At 42.1% G+C, this 20,214-nt stretch overlaps 1 protein-coding gene across 1 annotated transcript in view; it reads left to right on the forward strand.

Moving 5' to 3' along the window:
- ank2b (ankyrin 2b, neuronal) overlaps positions 1-20,214 on the forward strand; it is a 102,653-nt gene that overhangs the window by 19,774 nt on the left and 62,665 nt on the right. Inside the window, exons 2-5 of the mRNA XM_070930280.1 lie at positions 8,603-8,704; positions 16,058-16,156; positions 18,892-18,990; positions 19,177-19,275. Of these exons, the coding sequence (XP_070786381.1) occupies positions 8,603-8,704; positions 16,058-16,156; positions 18,892-18,990; positions 19,177-19,275 (399 nt within the window). The remainder of the gene's footprint in view (positions 1-8,602; positions 8,705-16,057; positions 16,157-18,891; positions 18,991-19,176; positions 19,276-20,214) is intronic.

Below are 20,214 nucleotides of genomic sequence, written 5' to 3' on the forward strand. Positions count from 1 at the left end.
CTCAGCCCCATATCTCTGTGCTAATCGTCACTTTTACTTGTACCAGCTTGTGAAATCAGCTGAGTTCTGGACTGCTGCTGTGTTTTACTGCCTGGTTATAGTCACACACCAAGCATTTAATATGAAACTGCATGTTGTGCTGTGATAGCAAACCCTTCCATCTCCTCTAAAGTCACATCCCACCCACCTCCTGCGCTTAGACACGGCCTATTCTGGAGAGCTCTCCGTCCTGACCCGTGACCCTTGACCCCCTCTCGCACTGATATGCTGCAGTCACATGCAGCTCTAAAGTGCGTTGCAGCAGATGCGCACACGTTCGGTCCTGCAGCTGCAGTTTTATTTCAGTCAAGCATCACAAAGGGATGTAGACAAGCACGTAGTAGATAAAGGAATTCATTTATTGATTGAACCATCAGTCGTCGACATTGTCTCTCTATGCACCAAAGTTAACATCTTATGATATATAAAATACTCAGCCTGCTGTAGCACAATTTAGATGATTAATTTGATTAAAAAAGGGAAGTGAGTGCCATTTTCACCCAGATAACATAATAGTTTTTGGTCCTTATTGAGCTTAGTATAAATATACATTATACTTTAAATATCTGCAAGAGGCAGATCTTGTTGAAAAGTGTTGTCGTAGGTCAGGTCATGAAAATTGTAATATGTGTTCTCTGTCAGAATAGGGTGAAAAGAGACTTAATATTGACTAAGAAAGGAGTATGTTCCTTATGTAATATGTCTTACATAATGTACAGTATATACATATATGATACAGCTGTGTTGGTGCAGTTGTATGAAGCCACTACATGGATGCTTCACATGCATTCATATAAATAGGTAAGAAGATTAAAATCTTTTTAAAACAAATGATCCTGAAGGTCTGGCACTGATGCACCGTATGCTAATAGGTCCACAGGGACAGCTCTGATTGGCTGGAAACAGTAAGGCTGGATATCACTGAATGCAGGTCAGCTGACTGGTAATGAAGGGAATGGAAGCAGAGGGATGGTGAATGTTATACATATATATATATATATATATATATATATATATTATATTGGGACCTACTATAATTCCAGTTATGTCAGCTTGAGGATAATGAATTAGAACAGAGGCTATTTATACTCTGCATGAATGGTCGGTAGTATGTGATCATATCATTATTATGGCTGTGGGGAGAGAACCTCACACCTCCGAGTATACAATGAAAGCACGGTTTTTATTTGGCTCAATGTGGGGTTTTTGTGGTTGTAATGATTATTGGTTGCATTGATTAACGTGCTGTGCGCTGTAATCTCAAAACTGCGGGTGTGTTCATGGACTGCTGTGTACAAGCCAACCCAAAGGAGCTTTTAATATCCGAGACACACACACACACAAACAGAGCGAGCACCAACGGGAGAAGTGCAGTTGCTAGTAAACACAGATACTGTTATTCCGTCCTGATAGCTAGGAATAGAATGTGCCTCTTCAATCAAATAAACAAGGACACAGTTGCAACTTTATGTGTGTGTGTTCTAATGTGGGCCAAACGTTCTCTCTGAAGTATGGAAATGTTTAAAGCTTGAAGTAGGTTTAGGTTAAATTTATGGTATTGGCAAATGGCAGATTGATGGTAATGCACTTTGTTTTGGTAGACGTGATGACAGCACACCCCCATAAATGCTAATTATTGGCTGCAGAAGCCTACTCCATACTAACACTTGGCTTGAAGCTGCATTAATCACTTTTTAGCCACTAGAGGGCAGAATAACCCTAAAACAAGCTAACAGACAATCAGGTGTGACATATCTTTATAAACTAATGTTTATAAGGCTAATGTTAATGTTAGCTAATGTTATATGCTAACATTAATATTAGCTCACGTTATATGGTTAATGTTAAAGTTAGCTAATGTTATATGCTAACATTAATGTTAGCTCACGTTATATGGCTAACCTTAATGTTATTTCATGTTATATGGCTAATATTAATGTTATTTCATGTTATATGGCTAATGTTAATGTTAGCTCAAGTTATATGGCTAACCTTAATGTTAGCTCACGTTATATGGCTACTGTTAATGTTAGCTCACTTTATATGGCTAATATTAATGTTGGCTAATGTTACATGGCTAAGGTTAATGTTAGCTAATGTTATGTGGCTAATGTGTGTTAGCAAACAACTGCCAATTCAGACATTCAGAAGACACAGACCAACATTATCATTTATTTGGAGTTGTTTTTTTGGCCACCTGAAATGTAAAGTAAAGTAAAAGTAAGTCTAATACTAACTCTCCTTTTATCTCTGCTCTTCTCTCCACCAGACAACAATGTCTGGCTCTTTGCTAAACTGCTAAATGCTCCACTATGTTCTCATATAGCGTCTTTTGAAAGCAGCTGTTTTGGAACTGAACCATTCATGAAATAAAACCAAAATAACATGAGTTAAAAAATGCTAAAGCTCCATAGAGCTGCAGAGTTGGGTAATAATTCTCTGAGATGACCAGTTTAGGTAATGAGCTTTAGCAAGTGAATTCTGTAGTGCTTTGGCTACACTGAATGCCTAACGTATGAGTTCGCAGCACCAATGCCGCAACACTACGCTGCCACTATGATCAATAAAACTGGCTACGCCGGGCATGAGAGCAGTTCCGCTCTACAAACGTAAAAATAGGCCAGTCTTCTATTTATATTTAAGTGAGCGCAGCCCTTCTACACAGAACTGGGTCATAAAGTGTGTATATTTATAAGTAGCCATGCTTTGCATCAAACAGGGATTCCACTTTGGGGTCTTGATCACCTTGTCCGCATTTTATTTAGCCAGTACCAGCTGGCGGTTTGCTTAGTAACTTTATCCCTTACATAGCCTACTGTAGTCTGTCAATGTTAACTTACCCATTTTACACGGCTCCAGTGGCTCTACGCTAACACTTTAGCATACACTACTTGAGTATTTACACTACTTGGTGTTAATAAACTATTGACATTTTGTTTTAACAAGCCATGAGAACAATAAGCTAGCATTTATATAGCAATAAGCTAATACTATAAAAATTTTAGCCATACAGAGAATAAAGAGTTTATTTTCTTCCTGCTACTTTGAGATGTAGCAGGAAAAGCAGCAGGTGTAATTAATAACATTAGTAAGTCAAATTGTATGTTGTGGTATTAAAACGTGGTGTACTGGATTTGAGCATGAAACTTCATTCTTGACCTTGGAAACAGTAACAGTTTCACAAAATCATTTTAATTCAAGGTCTAATTACTGTCTTTTTCTACAGCTTTCAACCGCCCATCACCCAGCCTTCCTGGACCTTGAGTTAAGGTTATTTTGTCAAAGCCTAAGAACGAACTTTCACGCTCCAATGTTTAGCATGCAAGAGGTCGTTGAAGTGCTCAGGATAGTGACCACGGTAAACTCCTTGATAAACTTGATGAAGGCTGTTGAGATGCGGTTGAAGGTTAGTAAGTGGACCTTGAGTTAGATCTATTGACCTGCTTTAGCTCATGCGTCGGCAGTGGCTGCCCATGTTAATTCGATTAAATCTTAAAAATCGTGCTTAATGGATATACACAGTGCGTAAGAGTTAGTCGGATCCATGCTAACCCTTAGTATACAAAATGTTAAGTCACAGGCCCCCCTCGAGTGAAAAACTTGGGATGTGTTACTATCACTCAACATAATTTATACGTTAACACCAGAGTTAGCACTTGCTACAGCGGGCAAATAGAAGATTAGTATTACTTGCTAGTGAAGTAGCTAACTATCTACTTGACAGACAAGACACTAAAACTGCAGTCACAAAAACTGCAGTAATACTTCAAGGTTTTGACTAAAGCCTGAGAGGATAATGGTTTGGAGAAAGGTAATTAGTGTGTGTGTGTGTGTGTGTGTGTGTGTGTGTGTGCGCGCGTGCGTGCGTGTGTGTGTGACTCTCAAAAGGATCCGACTTCTGCATTTCCCGAGGTGATAACTCATAATGTGATCATGTCTTTCAGAGGCTTTTGGATACACTCAGACACGCAGACACGCACACACACCAGATCCAGTATATCTCACATGTGAATGATCCGCTGATGCCGTGGCGTGCCGCTGCGTTGACAGACAGTTCCGAAGCAAGCAATACCCTTCATGTTTTCTGTGCTTACTCCGCTAGCCCTGCTGACAGACAGAAAGCCTTGTCGTCATGGTTACCTCCAGCGAGGGCAGTGCTTGTCTCCGTGGTAACTGGGAGGGGCAAGGATGCTCCCAGCCTGGGTACTGGTCTCTCGCAGTGTGTGTGTGCGTGTGCGTAGGCGTGCGGGGGATTGGTTTGCATTATGGATAAAGCTCCTTGCACTCCACAGATGAAGACAGTGACTTTGTAAATGAATGTTTGATGTTGTGTGTCGGTGGAGGAGCTTTAGGACTGCGCTTTGTCATGCTCGGCAGGTTTGATGAAGTCATGGACTAATGTGTCTAGACACAAGCTGAAACAGACACAGGAACAGATTGTTATGTACATGTTAAAGGACACATTATGCGATTATATATAGTAGATTTGAGTCAGTGTTATTGGGGATATGTTTTTTTTTTTTCATTTCACTCTAAAATGTACTTTGTGAACGGTGATGAAAGACACAGAAAAGCAATGACCTTCATGCGCGACTAAGGTTCCTTTATTTACTTCATTTCTGTTTCTATTTAATGACAACTCACCCCAAACATGACCTTCACGTAACTGCAGGCCTTTTAAAGGCACATTTTCCTGATCTGCTCAGCACATTCAAAACATTCCCTCCATCAAAGAGAGTGACAAACTGACTAAGCTCCTTATAACCAGGAGTTATGAAACCGTTTCTGTAGGGAGCCGCCTGCCACAATTCTCCCTTTCTCTCTTATGTTAAGTGTTTTCCATTGAAAAGCCCCACTTGTCTGAGAGTCCTGTTGGTCGAAGTGTCACTATAGCAACCCGCCAGCTACAGAAAGATGAGTAGGGCAAGGTCTTGCATAATTTGACTCGGCAGCCCTGGAGGGAATGTGAGGATATTATCGGACCGGCTTGATTGTGGTAATGGCTGCTTTGTGCAGTGCTGCTAGAAAACAATGCTAACCCTGTACCAACCATGTATGAGGCGGTATGAACAAGTCTTTCCAGGGCTTAGGAGACATATTTTCTGTTTTATTGTGAATGAGAATGATTGTTTTGCCCATGAGTTTATAAATGAACCTGGGTGAAAATTCACACATGTAGTGAATTTTTAGACACAATGAATTGTGCTAATATTTGTGAAGCTTGAAGGAATAGGTAAGAATAATAAGCACAATATATACAATATATATTTAAATTACAGGTGTGCGTCCCTCCCTTATAAGACGATACGATACATATCTAGATACATGGGGCTACGATACAATTCAGGGACGATACATTTTAATACGAAAACGATTCGGTGCGATCTGATGCAATGTGATACAGTTCTTGATTTGTATAATTCATTTTCCATTATAAATTAAAATAAGCCAATTCTATAAAAGTAGCATTGCTTACCTTCAAATAGATACCGTATATTTTCATAAAAGATCAGGGAATCCCAAGTATTTCTGTGGCTCAAACAGATGGACAACAAATTCTGTAACCACAAGCGATGTTGAAAATGCAACTGAGTGTTAGTCGCCTACGTGACACGTTTCCTCAAACAAGACTCCAAAGACTAATCGAGTAGGTGTGTTTTGATGAAAAACTAAACAAAAGGCATCTGCGAGGACAGCTACGTATCATCTTGCTGTTTTCAACAGCTGTTGTAACCATGGCAACAACAGGCGCATTCGGCTGAGAGTTGCCATTTAACGGGGTCCCTCGTTAAACCGAAACACCCGCATAGGTTTCACCATGCCGTCTCACCAGGTGAGTGTTGAGATATGTTGGTACTTCATCGCTGTTCTACAGACCTTACGAATGGCCAGACTTTGGCCCAATTTTGCCTACTTCTCGTAAATATACAAATACAAAGTAATACGTAATATACTTAAAATAAAAGTCTAAGAACTATGTCTCTATTTTCACGATAATTAGTACCAGATTAAGTAGTTCCTCCAAGGAAACTTAAGTGTTAGTTTCAGTTCCCGTTACAGTGATGAAAACTGTGTCCCGATAACGTGAAACGTTCTAGGTAGACTGTGAGTTCTTATCAGGTCATCCCAAATTCGCACTTTACAACCCATTCTGGTGGCCAGATGTTCAGTTGACCGTGTAGCGGCTCATCTGAGGTGTTGCCGTTAAATGCAACACACGCCGACTTTTGACTACTTAGTCAAGGGTGTAGTGCCCGGCACGTGGCAAAAAAAAGGGACTAAATGGGATTAAATATGCTGATTTTATGAAGAGTTGATGCATGTCAGTACCGGGAAATACCACAGTGGCATACCCCGACAGTTGACCCGCATCGACTTGTGACGTGCGTCAAGACGCCGCCGGTGTTTATTGGCCTTTAGAGTTGTTGCTCGTGTTCTTTCAGTTCCGGGGATCAGACCCTTCGGCGTGATCGCTTCATTAAAGAGCACTCTTTATATTTTGGGAAACACTTTTGTGTGCCGTCTCACCCGGAATCAGATAAGGAGATTGATATAAGACGTAGTTCCCTGCATGCAGCACAGCGAGTTTAGCCTAGCTTAGCACAGAGACTGGAAACAGGGAAACTGCTAGCATAGCCCTACCAAAGCTGAGAGGCAAGCAATGTACAGTTGTAGTACAATAGTTACTTATCTGAGGCAGAAGCTGTCAAGGAGCCAGGTTGGAACACCAAAAGGGGTTAAGTGGGGAACTGCCCCGGGGGGCCCCATTTATTGTGTGTCAATTAATATTAAAACACAGTCAACCGACATTGTGAGGGTTTTTACACAAATTTTACACAGTTCATTGTGTTTAACTAAATGACCACAAACAGGTGGTCGGTAGGGGGCCCCAAGCTCATTTTTGCCCCTGGGCCCCCTTCCAGATTGACCCAGCCATGCTAATGAGGTACTCTTTTTTTTGAATAGATTTTATATTGTTTTGAATATATGACAAAGAACTCATGAATCTTAGATGTCGGAGCATTCTTGAATGCACCAGCAAGGGCAGGTGCATGTGTACATCGGCACCATCTGTCTCCAACAGGCTTCATGTCTCTGCAAGTTGACTTCTGCAGCGTGCTGGCATGGATCGCACACCGCCTGTAACTCAACCTGAGACCTTACATTATGCGTTGACAGTGGACCTAAACACGGAGAAACATCAGCATGGTGCTTTGAGGTGTCGCAGAAAGCTCCAGGAGCTGTGAGTCTGTGAGTGATGCAGTGCAGTTCTCCGCAGCGAGCCAGACAGCAGCTGACTGCAGGTCAGCCAGAAACATCAGACCAGGGCTATTTGTATGTGTGTGAAGTAGACGGCAGTGCTGCAGTGTCGCTGCTCATTTTCTACACCATCGGTGCTGCGTTCGTCCTTCCGAGCTCCGCGTTCTGTATGTGCTGTGGAACAGGGTGATGCTGTAGGCGACTGTGATGAAGGAAAGGACTCACTCAAACTCTAATAAGTGTCAACGCCGAAAATCTGACCTCGACAGCCAATGAGAGACCATTCATCGGCTAAAAAAAACAACCCAAACAGAACATTTGCTGAAATGTCCTCCTCCAGTGTGGCGCTCCACTATTTCTGTATCTGACCTCTGACCTTCCTCATGGAAGGAGTAACGCAGTGTGAATGCAGTAAAAAAAAAAAAAAAAAACCCATCACACTGTGTTTTTCCGCAGGAGAGCTGGGAGCTTTGAAGGAGTTGTATGCGAGCCAGGATTTAGCTTTAGTGGAGGCACTAGTAGAGAGGAAAATGCTGAATCATTCTGCCTCCTTACAGTCCTGGTCTGCTTCCAACTGCAGCTCACACAGCATCCAAAAACAGACAGGGGGGACATGTCCTTCCTAAAACCACGGACACACACATTATTGTGCACTAAGGGAAACAAATAAGTCTAATTATGGTGTAGAAAATGATTTATTATTCCAATTTTGACCTTTGCATAAAACTAAAACACGTTGATCGCATAAGCGTGCATGCATAGATAATTATGCTCAAGTTTATTTGCACAGACAGTGCACACACATTTCGTTTAGATTCAACTTCATTGCCGTTATTCGATCCTCAGGGTGATAACTCCGGAACAGGGCCAGCAAGCCCTCGGCTAAAGGCTAGGCTAAAGTTGGTGTTACTCAGCGAAATGCATTGTGTGAATCCCTCAGCTCTGACAAAGGGAGTTGCATGTGTTTCTTTCCTCATTTGCAAAGTCGATTCTTTTGAAATCCAGCATGGTTTACAGCATTCTTCTTCTTCTTCTTCACTGCCTTTGTTGGCGCACTGCTGCATTTCTTGACTGCATTACTGCCACCTGTAGATCTACTGGAATAAAGTGAAACCCAAACACTGACCACTTCCTGTCCTGTTGACTTTGGTCAACTGTGGTTGTTTTAAATGTGCTATATAAATGAAACTTTGACCTTGACCTTGACCGTGACTATTTGACAGCCAGTGACAAAGCATAAACATGGTTTGGACCATCATGTAGATTCTTTCTGAAATATGCATTTCCTGTGTGCCTCTTCCAGTCGGACAGTAACACCAGTTTCCTGCGAGCGGCGAGGGCGGGGAACATCGACAAGGTTTTGGAATATCTGAAAGGGGGCGTGGACATCAGCACCTGCAATCAGGTAAGACACAGATGACACTCTTGGTCACACTCACACACTCCCTACAGCAGTACAATACGGACAAAAAATGTTTTTGATGCGTGGTATGTTTTGATGGCAGTGTGGGAAGACATTTTTGGAAGACAAATGTAAAACAGCAACACAAACAAAATGAGACTATAACCTTGAGTCTGTTGCCCTGGTGCATGCTGGGATGTTCCCCTACAAGCCTCAATCTCAGGACACCACAGTATATATAAACTTACTAATACTGTTGGTACCGAAGAAATAACACTTTGGTCTCAGACTCTAAAATTAAAACGTTTAGACCTTTTTCACAGCAGACATTTTGACTTGTAGCAGGACAAGCACACGAGCAGGGGCTTTATCAAGAGCCTTTTCACCGAAAACAGCTGCTGATACACCAAAACAAAGAGCTGAAAGATGCTAAAAAGCTGTGCAGAGCTGCGGGGAGCTGCAGAGCTGTTGAGAGTTCTTTGTGGATTTGTCACTACGAGCGACACCTTTCGCATTACACATAGCCATTCAATCCTTTCTTGATAAAAAACGTCCAATGGTTCTACCTATTTAGCATACAATCCACAGAATGTACTACCCTTAGTGCTAACATGCTCATGTTGCTCACCACTAATCTCCACACGCACATTTAGCTATGTGGTTATTATCAAATGAAAACGACTCTACATTCCTGCAGGAGAGAGGACTGCGTTTGATCAGGCAGAGTTTCTTTATTTAGGCCTAGTCATTATCTAGTTTCCTCCAAGCCAATTAGCATTCTGGACATGGACGAGTGGGGGCAGTGAAACCTGATAGGGTGTAAACAGTCTCGTCCTGGCGACGGTCATAATGACCGGCGCGGTAAACAAAAGTCACATGGAGTGGAAATCCGAGATTTGCTGGTGGCTCTGTGGCGTGTTTGTTATCAGTTGTTGCGCTAGGAATGATGTTGGCACCAATCACTCGTGCCCTTGAAGATATTTTGAGCTCATGTGTTTGAAACAGTTGGCCAAAAAAAAAAAAAAAGATGCAAATGAGGTGTGTCTCAGTTGAGTAGAGTGATTAATAGGTTTAAATATCGATCATAGTAAAAGTCACATGTCAAAAGAAAATACACATTTTATAAAAGTATCAGAATGCTCAGTCCACGGAGAAATGAAACACAGCCCGTATTCAGACACTGCGCCTTCAAAACAAGCCGTCTGGACTTCTGTAAGGTTGTGATGTCATAGCTATACAGTCACCGCCCTCGGCCGCGCCCTCTTCCCCCCAGCAGGTAATCTGCTCTAGTCACAGCACCACCCACCAAGTACAGGGACGCTCATCCACCTGCTCAGTCTAAGTTATTGGAGCGCTCTGCTCAGGACTACTCTTTAGGTTTTTGGAGGTTGTTCAGTTTGTCTGAAACGGCTTGTTTCAGACAGAGGGGGGGAACTGAGGTGCTGCAGAAAGGGCCAGGAGAAGATACAGAAGGTCTTTGTTGAACTGTGAATCATGCAAAGCTGCTCTAGTGGAGCCCCAGAATAAATATATAGAGCTGAAAATGAGCACAATATGGGACCTTTAAGTTATTGAGATAGTTGTTTTTGAATGACTTTTTTTTTTATGTTTAACTGTACAATGGATGAATCAGTTTCCACAACTCATAATGGTACCGTTATGACACTTGCATCAAGACACCAGAGCGCACGAATGGGAGATTCCATTTGTGTGTGATAACGGGTTTTTGACGGCCTAATATCTTTTAATACCCTTTTTTTTTTTTGTAAAAGCTTGAACCTTCCAGTAGCAGATATTTGCGCCATGACTCATATTTTTCCTGTGTTTGCATGTAAATCGACATGCGCAGGTAAGGGACATCTATTTGAAAACACACATCGGCGACAAATCCTCTCTTTAGATTTTGGATAAGGTGACGTGAGCAAATGAAGTTGGCTCAAATGTCATCCTTAACCAAAATTTGAAACATATATTTTCTGCGTTCGCCTAGCTGTGAAGGTCGGCAAGGCGTAAATTTTGTCTGCACCCATTTAACATAGACGATATTATAAATGTATGTTACGTCACAGGACTGTATGCGCGACACCCCATGTAGTATGTACAGTGAAGTCCATTTTGAACTGTCACTTTTTTCAAAAACATTTGATAAAATTGAACGAATGAGAACTAACATGTAATTGAGAGCCCAACCCGCATAGTCGAATAAATGGTAAATGGTCTCACTTATATAGCGCTTTTCAACCTTTGTTAAGTTAAGTTACCACAGTTAAGATCTTATTCACCCACTCACTCACACCGATGGCGACCAAGCTGCCATGCCAAGGTGCTGGTCTCCATCGGGGATCGAACCCCGAACCCCCCCTCTTTTGTTTTGTTGGAGTATATCACAGCCCTGACAAAAATGGCGGAACAAAGATGCATTCTTGACAGGACCATCTGAACAAGTAATCTTTTTATTCTTGGAATTATATTTCATGTTAAGTCAGAGGTTTGCCTCTTTTTAGTCATATCCATTGACATCCATGATTTTCCACCTTGTAGCTGCTGCTGGACATAATGTCCACCAAAATACAGGAACACAGACGGCAAAGCAGAAATGAACTCTAGTGTGTATTGGTCTTTTCTGTGGATGGATGTCAATGGTGTCAAAAAAATGACCACATTTTTCAAATGACTTCAGTGATCAATGATGATTGCCAGAGGTGTTGTGGGTACATTAAAAGTTGGTTAAAGAAACCATCAAGATAAAAAACTACTGCCCCCTCTTTACATAGAGAAGTCAGAGGGGTTTGTTGAAGAGGTTATTGATGTCATTGACTGTGAGAACACCTTGAGGTTTTCGTCACACACACATTCACTGTACATGCTAACACATGTATCACTCACCTTGACAAAAAGACCACAACATCAGTCAAAACTCAACAGCTGAACAACATGGGACCTTAATGACTCCATCACTGTGATGGAGTGCTAGTATTGGTCAGACTAGTTAGTAGTGAATGCTTTCTGATACACAGGGAACTCTCCTGCCTCACTGCTAATAATAATATTCCCAAGTAGCCATGAGCGGTTATTTTTCAGGCCAGCCCCTTAGCTTCAAGCTTCATTCCTTTAATCAAGGGTCTAAGGACAGAGGGCCACATACCAGCTGTCTCTGCCAACCAGTACACAGTGTTGGTTGGTTGGTTGGTTAATGTGAACTTTGACCATATTCAGAGAAACTCATTACTAAACTACATTTTCTTCAGCCATTGTTAAAAAACAAGCCAACAAAACTTGCTAGCATTCAAGAATTATTCTGCATTTTAGTTATAACTCTCATTCAAGTGGCCAAATAAATCCAATGCCGCTTTATAACCATACATCTCAACCGTAAAGCTTAAATGTATTGATCTTTATATGCTGTTAGCTATTGTATGCTGGCCAATGGCTCAGTCGCTCGGCCAGCTAGCCAAGAGGCCTAATACTTCTGAATTTTCCATTGATGAAATGAAGGAAGCTGATCAGTAATAACGCTACGACGCTAATTATTTTGGTCTGTTCCCTGTCTGAACTTGACTGTGAGTCTTGAGCAGAAAACATCATACAGCATCATGCTAATTGTTTATAATCTTTACCATTTCCCTGGAAAGTCTTGTGAGAGAGACTTTCCCAGAGTGACTATTAGCACTTTGCTGCGCTCTGATGCAGATTACAGCTCAATAACATGCATGCGCTGATGAGGTGGTATTTATTCTGATTATAACCGCCTCGCTCCCCTGAGACGACTCCAGCGCTGCTAAATTAGATTTTCACCACATTCCCTTTTTGCATTGCTTTAAAATTGCCAGTGTAATAGATCTAACAGATAATTGCGATCGTCTCTTAAGTGATTGTGTTCATGTGGGCTGACAGAATGAGGTAACAGATATTATGGATGGAGGAGTGGGCGGACAGGGCATGGTACATGATAAAGGGGTTAGGGTCCTCCTGGAGGTGAATGGAGGGCGTGTACAAAGATGAACAGGGCCCCTGAGGGTTATGGCAGAACTGGAGGTCGTTTGTTTAAAAGTGGCTTTCTATTTTAAGGAAAGAAAAACCATACAAAGAATCCATTAATTAGTCATTGTGAGGAATCAACATGCAGTACATTTGAGTCTATATGAGGGTGATTGAAAAGTCCATCCCTGACCACATGGGAAGAATATGGAGTTGAAATTGTAACTTTTTTTCATCCAGCTTCCAGCTGTCTGTTGTTGTCCTTTGGGGGGAAAAAAAAAAAAGACACAGGAACTCGTTCATCTCGCACTCACAGCTGAAAAATAGCTGTCTGGTCTTTTATGGGAGAACAGTGGCAGGTGCTACTTCAAACGGTCTGCTGGATGCTTGTTCTGAGATGAAGAACTGTGCTTAACGGAAACCAGGGAGTGGGTTTTGCAGTTACATCCTGTCCTGCTGTGCCACAGTTGTTGCGACATTTTCTTTTCATGCTTTTTCATACGTTACTTGGATGTCATCTTTATCTTTTGGATTCACAGATGATCGCTTGTCGCAATTATTTTTTTGGCCCTCGTGCTTTTCATTGATGTACCTAGGTAGCTAGCTATGCAGGAAGGCCACGTCGCCACATTTAGTCCAGCCTACAAAGCTTTGAACAACTGTTTTTTCCAGCCGTCAACGGAGACGACGTCAGACCTTCTACGCTTAACAAATTGGAGATGTCGGCGGTGATTCAGAGCTCTGGAACATGGCTACCAAGTTCCAAGAGATCCGTTTTTGCTGATTATTGCAGAAAATAAGCTCTGTGCCAAACAAAAGTTTATGATAATACACGTTTTGTTCCGCAAGATCATCTTCACTGATGAACACCGCTTTTATGATTTTTGAATGATGAATGGAATCACCAGACGCCACCACCGCTAAGCTTAACTTTCAAGAGAATATAGATAGATATAGATATAGAGTATAAACACAACGAGCCTGTAAAGGCGGACTAGTGAGTAGATGACTTTCTGTGTTTGTCACAAAGACGTTAATGTCCACAACAACCTCTGTAGTCTCAGTTAGCCACTTGTTAGCAACCGCCTTTTTTAAGACATGTAAAGCCTCCAAAATTCACGAGTGGGTGTATCTACCTGCGTATTTTATGTTGTAGAACAAAACTTGAAAATCTCTTAAGCTTGTGTTAACTACGGACCTTATTTCAGGCAACTAACCAAAAACCCATTCAAAAAACCCACTGACTTCCAGACGAGGGGACAGGTAAAGTGTAAAAATGCGAACTCATTTCCAGGTTTTAGGACTCTATATCAAGGCCACAGAACACAGTGGTAAAGATGACTTTTCTGTATGAAACAGACATGCTGTAAAGCCTTGGGATTTTTCCATTAGAAATTTAAAAAACAAACAAACCACGGAGCACCTTCAGTAAACACAATAAAGAGATCACTTTTCTGTACTTTTGAACCAGTATTTTAAATACAGTGGTTGCACCAACACAGTGGAAGGTAATATAAGGCCAGCACGAGGCAGGCAGGTGCATGAACATATCAACTGATCAAAAAACAGCAGGACTTAGCCGGAATACATATTCTGCTCTGCCACTGAACAGATGCCTCCTGCCTAGGAGTCCAGCGGGACCATCAGCCTCAAGGGGCTGTGCGATGGGGGTTAGTTTGACAGTCACGGAGGAAATTGCTTATTGACTCAGCGGCTCTTTTTATACTGCAGGCACAGTGGTTGTGCTGCTGAAAGGGTTATTGAATCAGTGCTGGGTCACTTGGAAGAGGAGACGGCCAAACTAGAGGGACCCTACATTCACCTCCATTCCTTTGCTTAAAGACATGAAAGAAAATGGAAGGCTGTTAATGGTGCAACTTATTTTTTTGGCTGTTAAACTGTCTTCAAATGCCTCCACAGCCTTTTAGCCTCTTTTTAACTCATTGTTTCGGTCTCTTTGACATTGTTTTGAGCAGCCACAGGAAGCTTTTTTGAGCAAAAAAGCTCAATCCAATGTGCAGTACCTGCCCAGAACCAAACGCCAGAAAGACAAAGATAGCAACTAGCTATGGAGGAAAATGGAACATTTAGCAGCTAAAAAGACAGACATTCTTGTTTGGAGTTGTTGTGAGACCAACATGAAAAGCAATGTTGCTATGCATGTAAGCGACATGTGTAAATAGGACACTGTTTGCTAGCAAATTAACCCTAACAACATTATTTAATCTCACCACTATACCAGAGCTTGGTGTGGCGTTTCTTTGACTGAAGATTGCAGCTTTACAAACCTAAATCCCAACCGTAATGCTTCAACATATGTATTTGCTATTAGCTACTGCTTGCTAATGGCTCAAGTGCCAAAGATTGCCAGCAGGGCTAGGGTGTGAGATTTGCCACAATAACCTAATATGGTGATAATATGTCAAATGATGTGTTTTCAGCTATTCGGTGGCAAAAAGAAAAATTAATATATATATATTGCTAATGTTTTCCTTTATTTATTTATTTAGGCAAACTGTCTTAAGGCCAAATGAAAGTTGAAACACATTCACACTGCGTCTCCCATGAGCCCTCTGCTTTTACGAAACCAATCCGAGCGTTTGTGTGGCAAGCTCTCACTTTTCGAGCTTATTCTGTCACTCGCAAGCCCGCCCCACCTCCTCCCTGCCAACCAAGCAGCACATGACACTCAAGAGCCTGATTACAGATATTAATAGAGGTCATGAGTGATTTATAACTCGAAAACGTCAAACATCGTTGCTCTGAACTAGGCCTACCACGTGTGTCAAGTTAAGGAGACGTCATTTGTCAGGGTTGATATTTAACTTTAATAACTTTAATGAAATGACAAAAGCTGCAGTACAATATTTCAAAACGTGATTCTGGTTCATGTGATATTTTAGAATGAATCCCCCACATTTATTTGTTGTCTGAGCCGTCACCAATCAATACTAAAGACGCTGTTATTTGAGCAGAAGGGAGCACGCACACACACACACACACACACACACACACACACACACACACACACACACACACAGATGTACTCACATACAACTATTTATATCTTCATACCCAGCATTGGCTCTGCTCCACAGCAGCATAACATGGCACAACATCTAAACCCATCTTTGATAGCTAGCTTTGATATATCAGTCTGTCCCTCCACATGTGAGAGCGAAGGACAGACGCTCACATGTTCAGACCATGGAAACAGAGAAAGAAAGGCAGGCTCAGTCGGTTATGGACTTGGGGGAGGAGGTAATCCCTTCTCCCTCTCTCTCGTTTGGATCCGTCTTTATTCTTTGTTGATGTGGGATGGTTGGACGTTGGGCCTGACCTTTCCTTCCTCACCTTTTATCTTCTCTCCCCCCCCAGAACGGTCTTAACGCACTGCACCTGGCAGCCAAGGAGGGCCATGTGGATCTGGTCCAGGAGTTGCTGGATAGAGGTGCAGCGGTGGATTCAGCCACAAAGGTAGGTCCCACTGAGCATGCCTCAGTCCATGAAAAGAAGGTAGTGGAAACTCTGTGCGGAAGCTGTACACACAGTACACAGTCATTTGGAGTGATCAGTGTTTACTGGAGGGTTCTCACCCCGATATGACAATCTATCTACTAGTGTTATAATATTTATTTGATCAACCAAAATGATTTTTTCTGATACTCTCCCACTAACCCTTAAACATCTCACATCCTCACTTTCAAGGCCTGATCGAAAGTGGAACAGTGAGGTTCATCCATGTCCTCGCAAAATAGCTGCTGCTAGAGGATCGGTGACGTAATCGAGTTGCAAGGACGCTTTCTTAAAGTAGAGAAGTACAGACTTGCAGAATCTATGCCAAGTAGTCGGCAACTGCTTTGGGCCGCATGCTAACCGCTAACACACTAGCCAGCCGGGAACATGCCAAAGCTGGCCAGTCACAGTGACGGTTCCCACGGTCCCACAATGCAATGCATCCCATATGCAAAACACCTGTCAGTCACGACGCAAAACGTCTCGTATATTGGGGATAGTGAATGAGCGAAGGAGGGAGTGATTTTGGCCAGTAGCTGTTTAAGCTAGCTGCCTTGCTCAGTGTCATTTAGCAAGTTGTAGTTTGGTCGCTAGCGGGACAATTAACACGCTTTATTCAAGTTTATTGTATCTCATAAATGTCAGCAAACCATGCTTATTTTATTCCAGCAGAGCGAGCAGAGTTTAAAAATATAAATCAAATAAAAGTGGATGGTGCAACAGAGCTAATAAGCCAGGATAGCTTCCTCTGTGTCGGACTCTCCGTGCCCTCATAGGTCAGCACTGTCAGAAGTGGTTTGCTATTGGTAAAAGGTGCAAATGTTCGCCATGAAGTTGAAACTGACGTAAATGTTTGCACAGGTTGCAGTCAATTCAATTCAATTTTATTTATATGGCGCCAAATCACAACAAAAAGTCATCTCATGACACTTTACAAATAGAGCAGGTCTAGACCGACTCTTTATAATGTTATTACAGAGACCCAAACAGTCAAGTCCTTTTGGACAGAAGTGTTTGAGTAATAATGAATATAAATCTCTCTCCTTGTCCTGTTGTTTGCTTGCTTGTTTGCTTGGGTACAGGGCTGCACAGCTAAGGTCAAAAAAAAAGAAGAAGAAGGAATTGTGTTAAATTGGAGGATTCGTAAGCTGGTTACTTAATACTTGTAATCTTATCGGTAATAAGACAGTGTGTATGTAAGCTGGAATATTTCAATTATTGTATTAAAACAGATGTTACGTCAGTAATTCACTCACACAAAAAGGACATATAGGTGACAGATCAAAGGAAAAACCTGAATAAAAGAGGGAGAGAGAACGAGAAATAAATCCAGATGCTTCCGTCTAAGGCTCACTGAATGGTGTGATGAGTATGGAAATTGCGTGAACCATACGTTATGGCCTTCACAGTCGCTCCATCTCAACCCAACTGAACACCTGAACACTACCTTACTGAGACATTTTCATTTCCTCACCCACCAGTGTCTCGCTATCATTCCTATGTCCAACTTTCAGCTCCAGTGCAGTCATGTATCGCTCTGATCTCGAGTCAGTGGTACAGTACTGAACTTCAACATAGATCAGACAAGTTTATTATGAGAGCAAATGGTGTCCCAAGGTTTTGATATTCATGGTCACCGTGATTTTGATGCACTCACGTCACCAAATATGTATATTTTACAGCTTTAGTGAAGCACTGACACAAGAACATACTGTATACCAGTACACAGAACACACATATGTCACATTGCAGTATATATAGTACTCATTAACACAAGAATCGTAAAGCTGCCCCGTGGAGTTTTCTTATAAACAAACAAGAGTTTGCAGTCAGCGTTACTCACCAAGATGCATTGTGTGCATCCTTGAGCTTTGAGTGCATTTCCTTCCTCTTCTCTTCAAGTTTGAAACCTGCATTGTTCACTCCCATGTCTACTAGCTAACGGTCTTCTTCTTCCCTGCCTGTATTGGGGGGGTTGCAGCCACTTGTGGGCCAGTGGAATAATGTGAAGTCATAGGCAGGAGTGCGCATCCTTGTGCTCGAGAAAACTAAACTGGGAACCGCTAAAGAAAAATACCAAAACCTGCTCCGTAGAGCTAAGGGAACATTTCAGTATAAACGGTGTTTATGTAACAGTTGTCAATTGAAATGAACCTTCATCTCAGTTCGGCACATTTGTAAGTTTTTAATACTTGATGTCTAAATACATAAATAACCATGACTGAGTGCATATATAAGTGTGATCGACCATAATACTAAATTGCACCCAGAAGTACAACAGAAGCAATTTCCCTGCTGTAATCACAGTGTCAGGATATATTTGTGGCCTGTGAACGGCACACACTACAAAAAACAGTCGCACTGCGCAGGATGATCGGAGAGGCATCGACCTGTGTGGAACTTAATCATCTGACGCACTGATTTGAGATTCTACTCTCAACCAACAGCCGGTGTATTGGTAATAGATTAATTACCCTTTTGCTGAAATAAAGAATTAAGACTGGGACCTATCAATACTCAGAGCTACTCATGATTGCAGAGCATCACGTCACAGCTGAACTGTTTAAAGTTCCGCCATAACCGTAAGGTTAGGTTAGTTTTGATAAGGCTTGGTTCACAAAGGAAAATAGTGACACAAAGTGGGGCACCTTGTATTGGTAATTCATCAATCATTTTCATGTTTTCCATCCATCCAGAAAGGAAACACAGCACTTCACATATCCTCTCTAGCTGGTCAGGCTGAAGTAGTGAAGATCCTGGTCAAACGAGGAGCTGACATCAACGCGCAGTCTCAGGTGAGCCTCCGCACTCTGCTGATGACGCAGTTGTCCTCGTAAAAGTCATTGATAGTAGCGCCTCATGTGTTACTCATCACTAATATCATGTCAGAGAGGCAAGGGTTCGTTTTGTTGCGCAAATACAGTAGAAAGTTCAGATTTGTGTTCATTCGTAACCTCTTGTATTTCGCTTGTGTGCTGTAGAATGGATTCACTCCTTTGTACATGGCCGCCCAGGAGAATCACATGGATGTGGTGCGCTACCTTCTGGAGAATGGAGGCAACCAGAGCACCGCTACAGAGGTGAGAGAAGAGTGTGTTCAGTAGTTTCAGAGACAGTTTGCGTAGTGTACTTGGATGCCAGCACCTTGCATGTCGCCATTGGTGCGTGAATGAGACCTGAACTGTAAAGCGCTCTGGGAACCGTTAAGGTTGAAAAGCGCCATTTACCATGAAGACCATTACCTTCCTGTGAGCCATCGCCTCACTAGATTAGGTGTGCATTTTCCCTCCATCTTAGTCTAGTGTGTTAACATATTCAGATTTGCGAATTAGCAGTAAACACTGAGTACATCTGAGGCCGATGGGAACGTCATTCGTTTTTCAGGTGTTTGGTCATAAATCAAAGTGTTTGACAAATTCAAATTTTGACCTGATGACGGTGCTAGACGGAAAAGTCAGTCATTAGGATTCATCCTCTGGAGATATGAACGTCTGTACAAAATTTCACGGAAATCCATCCAGGAGATGTCAAGATCAATTTCACTTGCTTGAAAAATGTCATGCGTGTGACGCCAGAGGAAAATTATGGGACCTCGCCAAATCATGAGGACACATCATCTGGGAATCACGACATATACAAAATGTCATGGCAGTCCATGTATTTGTCGAGACACACAAAGTAGTGGGCCCAATGAGTGACCAACACTGCCATCCCTAGAGCCCTGCCATTAGCATGGCATAAAATGCTAGCAAATCTTTCACTACATGAAAAGTCAGGGGATCACCAAACTTATTAGGGTTCATACTCTGGGGACAATGAATATTTGTCATGGCAATCCATCCCGAACGTGTCAAGACATTTAAGTCTGGATCAAAGTAGTTGACTGCTAGACTGCTCATATTTAGAACCCAAAATCATGGCTCAAGCAGCGTAGTCCCTCCCTGTCATGGTAGGCTTTTAATTTTGAAACATATGCAGGAAGTAGTATATTTCCTTGATGGTAGCTGAAAAAGGTTTTT

This window comes from Enoplosus armatus, chromosome 23 (assembly GCF_043641665.1).
Source record: "Enoplosus armatus isolate fEnoArm2 chromosome 23, fEnoArm2.hap1, whole genome shotgun sequence".
In the NCBI taxonomy this organism is placed as follows: domain Eukaryota; kingdom Metazoa; phylum Chordata; class Actinopteri; order Centrarchiformes; family Enoplosidae; genus Enoplosus; species Enoplosus armatus.